The following is a 10,912-nucleotide window of genomic DNA, read 5'->3' on the forward strand; positions in this document are numbered from 1 at the left end:
ATTGATATTTTCCCACAAATTGTGACCCTGGACCACAAAGCCAGTCATAAAGGTTTTTTTATTTATTATTATTTATACATTCATACATCTGAAAGTTGAATAAATAAGGACAATTAGTTATGATAGGACAATATTTGGCTGAGATACAACTATTTGAAAATCTGGAATCTGAGGGTGAAAAAAATCTAAATATTGAGAAAATCGCCTTTAAAGTTGTCCAAATGAAGTTCTTAGCAATGCATATTACTAATCAAAAATTAAGTTTTGATATATTTACGGTAGGAAACTTACCAAATATCTTCATGGAACATGATCTTTACTTAATATCCTAATGATTTTTTGGCATAAAAGAAAAATCTATAATTTTGACCCATACACTGTATTGTTGGCTATTGCTACAAATATACCCCAGCGACTTAAGACTGCTTTTGTGCTCCAGAGTCACATATAGTTTTGTTTTGTTTTAGTTTATATTTATTTCACTTGGTTCCGCTTCGTTGCTTCATCTCTTCAACTTAAAAACTACTGAACGTGAGCGTTCACAACTTGTAGTCAAGGCAACGGACGCAAACGGAGGGAGCTTGAGCTCTGATTGGTCGCCGCCTCTCTGACTATCTTGACTGACAGGTCAATGCTGTGTTGTGATTGGTCAATGCTGACGTTTATCCCTCCGGCTAAAGAGCTTTAACGTGTTGAGATTTACTTCAACACGCTCGTTTTCCTTTGCCAGAACCACTACAAGAGGTAACACAAGCTAACTTACACAAACAATGCTTTGTCTTCTGCGTTGTCTTTCATGAAAGCAGAATGTATTTGCAGCTTTTCGTCAATGCGAGGTTCGAATTTACAGTTATTTCGTGTGAAGGATTTTATGTGCAGGTGTAATACAAACATATTGGTGTCAGTGCAAAGCAGCCTACTTTTAGTGGATGTTGTGGCTTGCCAACAATTATCAATTATCATTAAATGTTAAAATGCAATATAATTTTATGTTATGTTCTTAAAAAGGAATTCAAGTATAGTTGTTGCGCGGGACGCATTTTCAGTGACGTGCAAACCTAGTATCTCAGTTGCCATGACAACCTGTCGGCGCTGTGGTTTATTTTTATACATTTTGCTTGAGAAAACTTGTTTTTAGTGAGTCGAATCAAGACGTTTCGGTATAAACATGTCGTGATGCTTTATTGAAATGTATAGCTATCGATACCCATCAACATTTCTTATTAAGATTTCTTATTGTGAATTAAGTGACTTTGCTTTCATACATAGACCCAAACTAGAGCACAAACTAATGACTGCTAAAACATTTAGTCAACTGAGCACAGATGCTCCAGAGATGCTCCAAAGATTTGCTTTGTTTCATTGAATTTTAATTCGATTAGATTGTAGTAACACAGTGGATCCAGCAGGTGGCACCATAAACCGTCAAAACTGGATCAGAAAGCCTGAACAGGTTTAGGTGAGCTGTAGGCCAGAAATGCAACAATAATATTTTAGTCTCCAATGTCACATTTTCCTTAATATTACTAGATCATTTCTCCATTTCTCAATGATCTGATCCAGCTGACGTGGCCGAGGCACTGAGAAGGATGCTGAGGGCTCGTCGCTCTACCAGCCCCGTCAAGGGGGCATCTACCCAGCGCAGTCCCACCAGACACTCACCTGTTAAAGTACTACTAAGCCATCGGTGCAGTCATATCAGTGAGACTAGTTTCTTTTCATTCTGCTAATTCTTTTTTATGTCTCTCTTTTTAAAGGGTGGCACGTACGATTCAGAGCTAATGAGGGTGTTACGAGAAAGAGATGAGCTACAAAACATGATGGAGAAACACGAGCGGCACCTCTCAGAGATCCAGGTCAATGTTAAAGTGCTCACAGCTGAACGGGACAAGACCAGAACGCACTACCAGCAGGTAGACAGCGCCGAACCTCCCAGAATTCTTCAGGTTGTTGTGTTCGTTTTGGGATGACACACATAGAATAAAACAAAGAAGTCCACATGGTTAATTCTGAGTATTGACTGTCTGAGTGTGACTGATATTTAACCTGCAGGTACAGACAATAAAAGATTTTACAAAATGATTCTTTAATGATTAAAATATTATTTAATTTATTATTTAGCACAATGTATTTTTAATGTCTATGTTTTGATCAAATAAGCTGTTTGATTTGATTTGTTTTGATCAAAAAAGTATATGTATATATTTTATGTAAATACATAATATAAATATTAGTAGTATTATTTGCCAGATAACATTTGTTTTTGGCTCCACTACAATAACAATATACGGTTAGAAACAATTATTTTATTTTATATTAAATAAATTATTAAATTAAGACAACCAACAATGTATTCATTTAACACAATATTTTTGCATCACATTTTGCATCCTTTTGGTCAAATGATTATGTTTCTATATTTTATTAGTATTATTTGCCAGATTCTATTTGAATCATTTTGTATTCATTACAATAACAGTATGCAGTAAAAACAATTATTTAATTGTATATGAATTAAAAATATAAATTAATAAAATAATATTTGTATTTTTATTTTTTATTGATTGCTTCCATTGTCCTCGTCTGCTAAATGACTAAATGTAAATGTAAATATAGCCTATATATTTATTAGTTGTATTATTTGCCAGATAATATTTGACTAAATTATTTTGGCTTCATTACAAAAACAGTGTACAGTAAAACAATGATTTAATTTAATATAAATTAAAATATGAAATTAATAAAACAATATTAATTGAATATTTTAGCTTTTTTTAGTACATGCATCACATTTGTGTCAACAAATAATTATATATTTGGATATTTTATATAAATATATCTAATATAAATACATAATTATTTAATTTTGCAAACACACTTAATTTTTAACATTTTATTACACAGAAGAAAAGCACTGACTAATAAATATATTGCCAGTATTTCACTAAACAATGTGGCCTCAGATGTGCCCTGACTCCCCCTGCAGGCTCAAGAGGAGATAGCAGCTCTACGACGGGAGGTCATGATGTCAAAGGCCGCACGAGGGCCCAAGAGCAGTGTGACTGCACAGAGTATCCTTAAACGAGTGGAGGCCGAGCGAGATGAGGCCACAGCAGACCTCCACCGCATGACCACAGAGAGAGACAGCCTGAGAGAGAGACTCAAGGTACGAGAAACAGCCTGATCTCAAGTACACTGGCTGAACATGTGTGTGCATTGTGTTTGCTTGTATCCATCTTATGAAGATGTTATTTAGGACTACTAAAGGAAAATCACTTACACACTAGAGTACAATGATAAATTGAGTCATCTCACTGGGGAGCAGAGCGATAATACCAGGAGCAAGGTGTGCTTTTTTTAGCCCGCTGAGTGTATGTGTGTTCCCTTTGAACTGCACGTCGCCTCAGATCTCTCAGGAGACAGCCATCAGCGAGAGAGCTCACCTGGAGCAGAGGGTGGAGGACCTGCAGGTTGCTGTACTCACAGTAAGAGCTCTGTATTTATAGACTGCTATGGAACAGTGACGACAGCTGTAGATTGAACATACCATGCTTACTATAGTCCACAAGAAAGCAAGATCACAAATGAGATCTCAGTTATTGCTTTTAGACAACAATAACATTCAATCGAGAACAAATGGAGACTTAGGCTTGTAAAACATAGTCTGAAAAATCTTATTTTGAAATAGAACAGTTACTGAACCTTTAGATATAAATAAATAAAACAATTTTGCATGTGCATTTTTGTTGAATGCTATATCTGATGCATCAGGCTTTTACAGAGCTCATTATCCAGGAGGAAAATCACCTCAGAGGCCCAGTCTAAGCCAAAATATTTCTAAATTATATATTTAATATATTTTTCAAAAGCCCGAAGCCTTCCTCGAGATTTCACAGAAAAATGACATGTGTACCATGACCTGAATACAGACATTTTTAGAATTATATTAAACAGCCTTGTATGTTTATATTTTTTTATCTAAATCTACCAATAACAAAATACATGTCTGAACTGCTGTCCACATTTATTTATGCTATTTATACTTTCTGTATATCAGCAGTGGTCTCATTTGTTTCAATTTGTATTTCTTTATTTATAATGCATTTCAAGAGTCAAAATGGATACGTGAGTTGAAACTTAAGTGTATTACGAGTAATACCGTTTTCTTCAGGGCTATCCTACAGTAAATCATGCCAAACACTATACTGCACAATGCTATATTGTATCATACTATACTATACTATAAACTGTAGTTATTTGCATGCACAGTTATTGTTATGGACTAGTGTCATTGTTTTGTGGGTGTCCCAGCTGGAGCAGGAGCGAGGAGAACAGAGAAGCAGGCACGCTCAAATGAGGGAGACCATGATGGGTCTGGAGGAGGAAGTTCAAGTACTTGAGCGAAAACTCAGTGCCAGTGAGGAAGAGCTCAGCCGCCTCAGAAATGAGTGCAGCAGCCTCAGGTACACCAAAAACAACAAGATGTGTCCATATTTCAATGCTAACAGTTTTTTTTTGTTTGATACTTTTATTATCGATTTCTTTTTTTGTGTATGTATATACCAGACTGGCAAATAATCAGTTGGAAATCTCTCTGTGTGAGAATCAGCGAAGACTAACCAGCAGGATTGGAGAGCTACAAAACACTCATGAGAGAAATAAAATGCTGGATGAAAAGAATGGTAATAAAACTAGATAGTACTGATATTTAATCTGTTTCATTTATTAATCAAAAGATGTCTTAGGTGAAATTATGCAAAGCTATAAGAAGAACAAAAATATGCAATGCCATTCAAAAGTTTAGGGTCATTAAGATTTTTGTAGAGAAATGAATGCTTTAATTAATCAAGGATGCATTAAATTGATCAAAAGTGACAGTGAAGAAATGCTGTTCTTTTAAACGTTCTATTCATTAAAGAATCCTAAAAGAAATGTTTTTCATAAAAGGATCATGTGACACTGAAGACTGGAGTAATGGCTGCTGAAAAATATTAATTATTATTGAGTATAAGAGACTTCTTTCAAAAGCATTACGAAATCTTTCTGAGCCCAAACATTTGAATGGTAGTGTGTCATATGTTAAATGTTTTGAATTAATCAGTTGGACAGCTGCAATCATTTTAGTGTTTAAAGGATATTTATGTATCATTGCATCACTTTTCCTTCGTGTGCTTCAGACTCTCTCCTGATGCAGGTGAGTGCTATGCAAGAGGAAGTGAACACGCTGCTGTGTACGGTCTCAGAGCTGGACCAGCACAGAGACTCGCTGCAGGAACAACTGGAGAAAAAGGCAGATCTGCTCAGCTCAGCAAGTGACCAGCTAGATGAGAAGGTACTACCTACATTTACACACTAAAACACATATTTTTTCTTTGTATATTAGATTTGCTTGCTTTCCAGTTAGTTAGTACACTTGGTGATATGTGTTATTTTCTTTCTTTCTTTTTTATAAGGAGAAAACCATTAGGAGCTTAAAACTGAGAACCGAGAATCTTGAGACAACTCTAATGTAAGTTCTCTATTCATTTTTACAGATTAACTGACAGTCATGTGTAGTGAATTTGAAGAGTGTGGTGAACAATTCTTTAAAGGTCCCATGGCATGAAAATGTCACTTTATGAGGTTTTTTAATATTAATATGAGTTCCCCTAGCCTGCCTATGGTCCCCCAGTGGCTAGAAATGGCGATAGGTGTAAACCGAGCCCTGGGAATCCTGCTTCGCCTTTGAGAAAATGAAAGCTCAGATGGCCCAATCTGGAAGCTTCCCTTTATGTCGTTATACGGGGAAAGGTTACCTCCCCTTTCTCTGCTTTGCCCACCCAGAGAATTTAGCCCGCCCATGAGAAAATGAGCTACTACAGTGCGAGACGAGCGCAATATTTTTTTTTCCTCGAGAGACATCATGGCTTGCAAACGAGCGAAGCACCTTGCCCCGCCTCTCTCCTTCTCATTAGCATTTAAAGCTACAGACAGAGAAATGGCACGTCCTAAGGAAAGCTCATTGTGGGACTGGCTCGTAGTGGCTGAAATTCTGCACCAAGGCTGAATTTCGGGAAAGAGACTTCAGATACAGTACTAGGGACCACTTAGGCCTGTATAAAAGCATCCAAAAAGCAGCATGTCATGGGACCTTTAAAATAAACTTTACCAAAGTTCTGTATAAAATACAGTTTATTGTATTATTTTCTTTTCCTTACAGTGTGTTATGTTCACCATCCAGGTATAAGAATCATGCTAATGTTGATGTATCATAATTAGACAATAGTATATAGTCATAGTTGTTCTTGACTCTAGCTCATGGTTATTATTTGTAGTGTATTTCTCTTTTATATACGTGAACGTTCACATGTTTGGGGTCAGATTTTTTTTTTATGTTGTTGAAAGAAGTCTCTTATGCTTATCAAGCCTGCATTTATTTAATCAAAAATGAAGTAAAATCAGTTTTATTGTGAAATATTATTACAATTTAAATACTGTTTGTAATGTAATTTATTCCTGCGATGGCAAAACTGAATTTTCAGCGTCATTACTCCAGTCTTCAGTGTCACATGATCCTTCAGAAATCCTTCTAATATGCTGATTTGCTGCTCAAGAAACATTTCTGTTCAAAATAGTTGTGCTGCTTAATATTTTTGTGGAAACATAATACATTTTTCAAGATTCTTTGAGTAGACGTTCAAAAGAACAGTAGTTATTTAGAAAAAATTTGAAATATTTTGTAACATTATACATGTCTTTACTGTCACTTTTGATCAATTTAATGCATCCTTGTTAAATAAAATTCATTTCATTAATTACTTTTGAATGGTAGTGTAGTTTCCTCTGTGCATTTGTAGTTTTGACTGCTTGGATGTATGAGTATGTGATGTATTAGTATGCAATGAGACTCTTACATCCTAAAATGTAACATGCTGCATTTCCTCAAATGATTTATGAGTGACTGTGAAAATGAGTGGTGTTGATGTGACTTCCTGTCCGCAGAACTCTGAGGGAGACCATAGCTGGCAGAGAAAGAGAGCTGGATGTTCTGAAGAGGAAGCTGTCTGACTCTGAAAGCGAGATGGGCACAGCGATTAAAGTCAAAGACGCCACATTACAAGAGAACGGTCAGCTGAGGGACGACCTTGACAAAGCACGTCTGGAAATTCAGGTACTGTAGCAAACTGTTTTATGTAAATTCATTGCAATAAACAAGGTAACAAGACCTCCAACTTTCTTTTCAGACTCTACAGCTCAAGCTGGATGAAGCTAATGAGGAAATAGAAGACTTGCAGAAAAAAGTCCAAGTTCACATTGCTGACATCTTACGCACTGAAGATCTGTTGTCTGCTAAGGTGGAGTCATTTAAACAAAAAAGGGCGATAAAACAGACAACAAGCATGTCCTGTTTAGAGTGTTCTTGATTGTTCTTGTTTGTTGCTCTTTAGGAGCGTGAGTGCAGAGAACTGCAAGAGTCTCGAAGGAAAGCGTCTCTTCAGATGGAAAGCTGGGAGGAACAGGCCAGACACGCTGAAACCACTGTCATCGAACTCCGTCTTGAGCTTCACAACTCTAACTTAGAGATACTTCGACTCAAAGAAAGAGCAGACAGCCTGGAGAGCAGCCTGCAACAGGTCACTTGGCCATCATGTCTGTGTTGGTTAATATGCAGGAGATTCTCAACGCAACCCAAATGCTCACTACAAGACCGAAGCTCATAAAGTTTTCGAAGCCCATATTGTAGCAAACCCATATAGTGTGTCCATCGCTAATGTTCATCAGACTGGTAGTGTGCACTTGGCTTTAGTTAACTAAGTCTCTCATAAATTGTGGTTTGTTGCTGTGCCCAGGCACTGAGTGCAGAGCGGAGTTGTACTAGTCAGCTGTCTCAGCTGAACCGAAAGATGATTCACATGGAGGAAGATCTGCGTCAGGCCCAGACTGAGCGCACACAGGTGCAGACTGACCTGGAAAAAACACGGGAGCTCTGCGTCAAACTGGATGTCAGCAAAGAAGCTGTGAGTGCTTAAATTGGTTTATTACAAGTAGATTTTTTGTATATTACCTACTTGATGCCAGGGCAACAACTGTAGGAATGAAAACACACATTATGCAGGATTAAAACACACTATTCAGCACTATAGAATGAAGCTTTTTTTTTGTAGAAAGACAAAGCATATTTTACGTTTTTATAGACAAATTACCATAGAAGTTTTTGCAGCACTGCAAACATGACCAAGGTAAGACGCAAACCCACAATCCCTAGCTCTAAAAGCAGCATCTATTAGGTTACTGGGCCTTTTACTCGGGTTGTATTGACTATTAATTGGGTTTGGGTTTTTTGTAGAAACACAAAGTACAGTTTTTTTTTTAAACACAACTGTAGAATTTGTGCTGCACTTCAAACACAATCTAGGTGGTGCTTGAACCCACAATCCCAAGCTTCGGAGCTTCGCTTTTTCCATTAAGCCACTGGCTTGTTTGATATTCACTATTTCTTGAGTCTGGCTTTTTGTAGAGACACAAAGTTTTTTTGTAAACATATTGCTGTAGAATTTGCAGTTCTGTAAACATGACCCAAGTGGGACTTGAACCTACAATCCCCCGCTCTAGAGATTGACGCCTTATCTGTTAGGTCACTGACAGTGCGTTCCAAACGAGTGGGCACGTGATCTACCCAGGTGGGACTCAGACCCACAGTCCCCAGCTCCGGAGGCAGTTGCTTTAACCATTAGGCCTCTACCATGTTTTATGTTCGCTCTTAATTGTGTTTTGGCTTTTTGTAGTAACACAAAGCACAAGTCACTGTATAATTTTTGCAGAACTGCTAAAATGACCCAGGTGGGACTTGAACCCACAGTCTGTATTTAAACCCACATCAGACACTGACACAGTGGTTCTTAATCCTGGTCCTGGGGACCCCCCAGGTATTTTGTAGCACTGAAAATAAGACCCAGGTGGGACTCAAACCCACAATCCCCAACTCTGGAGGCCACTGGGGCTTTTGAATGTACCTTTTTAGCTAATCTCAACCTCAAACGAATGTAAAATGGATTTTGCTGAAAGACTAAGGATAGCTGTAGTTGTTATTGTAATGTTATGCTTTGAACTCACATTCTCCACCATCAGAGATTAATGTTTCAACTTTTCAGATGCTGCAATGGGAATTCGACCTTTTTTATTCAAACTAGTTCCTAATTGAGTAACTTTGGCTTTTTTGCTGAAAGATGTAATATATTCTAAAGTGTTCTAGTTTGTTAACAAACTATCATACAGCATTTGTAGCAATGTAAACACAACCCAGGAGGGACTCAAACCCACAATTTCCAGCTCCAACAGCTGATGCCTTACCCATTAGACCACTGGACCTTTTGCGCCTGAAATTTTGGTAATCTCAGCCTCAGATTCTCAGATTGGTGAGACCCTTAGAACATCAGCCTAAAAGCATCTGCTAAATGATTCGATGCAAATAAATGTAAAGATTTTAAATTCTGAGCAATTTCTGGGAAGAACTTAATTTAAATTAGATATTTCATTTCTTAAATGTTTTAGGGTTTTATGCATTTAACGTTGGTTTTATGCGGAAACCAAATTGCCTTCGAGAAATGAAACAAGGACAAACTCAACTGAAATGTAAATAAATGACTAACACAAATGTCTATGTGCTTGTACTGTACATACAGGTGCAGCGTGATCTGGAATCATGCCGCTCTGAGATTGAGCTGTTACAGAAGCAGCTGAGCGGTGAACGTCTGTCTGTTCAGACTTTGGAGAGCTTGCTGGTGTCTTCACGAGAAAAGGAGTTACAGAGGCAGCTCACCTCTCAGGAAAGACCGACCGAAATACAAATTCTCAAGGACAAACTCAGCATGGCTGACAGCAAAGTGTGAGTTTAGCACGTACACATGTCTTTCTTTCTTTCTGTTTTCGTCTTCCACTTACTGTCTTCTTCCCTGTCTCTAGGAGTTCTCAGAGTAGGCAAATGGCTCAGCTGAGGACACGATCAACCCAGCTGGAGGCAGATGTTGAGATGACCAAGAGACACCTAGCCACTGAGCGCTTTGAGAGGTGAGATGCAAACCTTAAAGGGACAGTTCAGCTAAAAATGAAAAACCTGTCATTTACTCATCCTCATGTTGTTCCAGTTCCAGCATTGACTATATTTGTTTATATGTGGTTTGAACAGTAAAGACTAAGGATTTGAATGTCCTGTCCGTGTTTATCAGGGAGCGTGCAGTACAGGAGCTGCGCAGGCAAGGGCTCTCAGCTATTTCTCCCGTCCTCTCCTCCACTATGCGCTGCTCATCCACTTCCCGTCATCGCTCTCTGAGTCCTCACAGATCATTGTCTCCAGAACGCTCTCATCACAGCACACCTGACCCACCGCTTGTGTCACATTACCCTGACAGGTGCTCGCCAGTGGCAGATTTGTCATTCTAGATTTAAATAAGTAGCAAGTGGCCATGCTGCTTGTTTTATTCAGTTTGTTCGTTAATTTGTAATATTTGTATCTGTTCATTTTTTAACAGGAGTCTGACTTTCAGGGAACTTTATGACTGAGAAGATCTCAATACTGTAATCTTCCATATTTTGTCTGGCGTCATTCATCGATTTGATCTGCTTTTGTCTTTGATTCTGAAGACAATCAATAGGCTTGTATAAGATCTTATAAGATTTACCGTGACATTGGTCATGTATTTCAATAAATCAATTGTTTACTGTGATTTTGACTGTTTTGCTGAAATTGTTTGGCATTGACACGCACACAGTAAAGCTGTGGAGGGGTTTCATGATAATGGCTTTTTATTTCTACAAAAAATTTGATTCGGCTTGATTCATTTTAATATAATTTTTTTTGTATTACCACACCTTGCCAGATCTCTTGAATAAACATCTCCATGTTTCTGTGCTGGGATGTTTTTTTCAATAGTTA

At 37.8% G+C, this 10,912-nt stretch overlaps 1 protein-coding gene across 7 annotated transcripts; it reads left to right on the forward strand.

Moving 5' to 3' along the window:
• The first annotated feature begins 667 nt into the window (after positions 1-667).
• Positions 668-10,791, forward strand: LOC107594426 (testis-specific gene 10 protein). 7 transcript variants are annotated; one of them, XM_016284470.1, is made up of 20 exons: positions 680-744; positions 1,383-1,459; positions 1,564-1,670; positions 1,758-1,913; positions 2,987-3,166; positions 3,408-3,485; positions 4,111-4,125; positions 4,312-4,463; positions 4,567-4,682; positions 5,178-5,332; positions 5,454-5,509; positions 6,200-6,220; positions 6,982-7,150; positions 7,224-7,334; positions 7,428-7,613; positions 7,830-7,997; positions 9,663-9,865; positions 9,943-10,047; positions 10,206-10,388; positions 10,509-10,791. In XM_016284470.1, exons 3-20 carry the CDS (start codon positions 1,590-1,592, stop codon positions 10,537-10,539), a joined length of 2,166 nt encoding a protein of 721 aa, XP_016139956.1. In that variant the 5' UTR covers positions 680-744; positions 1,383-1,459; positions 1,564-1,589; the 3' UTR covers positions 10,540-10,791. The 7 variants fall into 7 exon arrangements, with proteins under 7 accessions (XP_016139955.1, XP_016139959.1, XP_016139958.1 ...); XM_016284471.1 differs by lacking the exon at positions 680-744 and adding an exon at positions 753-836; XM_016284469.1 differs by lacking the exon at positions 1,383-1,459 and having other exon boundaries at positions 668-744; positions 1,531-1,670; positions 10,509-10,790.
• Positions 10,792-10,912: the final 121 nt, after the last annotated feature.

Source organism: Sinocyclocheilus grahami, unplaced genomic scaffold, assembly GCF_001515645.1.
Source record: "Sinocyclocheilus grahami isolate Dianchi unplaced genomic scaffold, SAMN03320097.WGS_v1.1 scaffold183.1, whole genome shotgun sequence".
NCBI lineage: Eukaryota > Metazoa > Chordata > Actinopteri > Cypriniformes > Cyprinidae > Sinocyclocheilus > Sinocyclocheilus grahami.

Bases quoted from the DNA above. Each gene is read 5' to 3' on its own strand.
- LOC107594426 (XM_016284469.1), top strand. From the start codon at position 1,590: ATGCTGAGGGCTCGTCGCTCTACCAGCCCCGTCAAGGGGGCATCTACC. The intron at 1,671-1,757 runs GTACTACTAAGC...CTCTTTTTAAAG, and splicing joins CCAGACACTCACCTGTTAAA to GGTGGCACGTACGATTCAGA. The intron at 7,614-7,829 runs GTCACTTGGCCA...TGCTGTGCCCAG, and splicing joins TGGAGAGCAGCCTGCAACAG to GCACTGAGTGCAGAGCGGAG.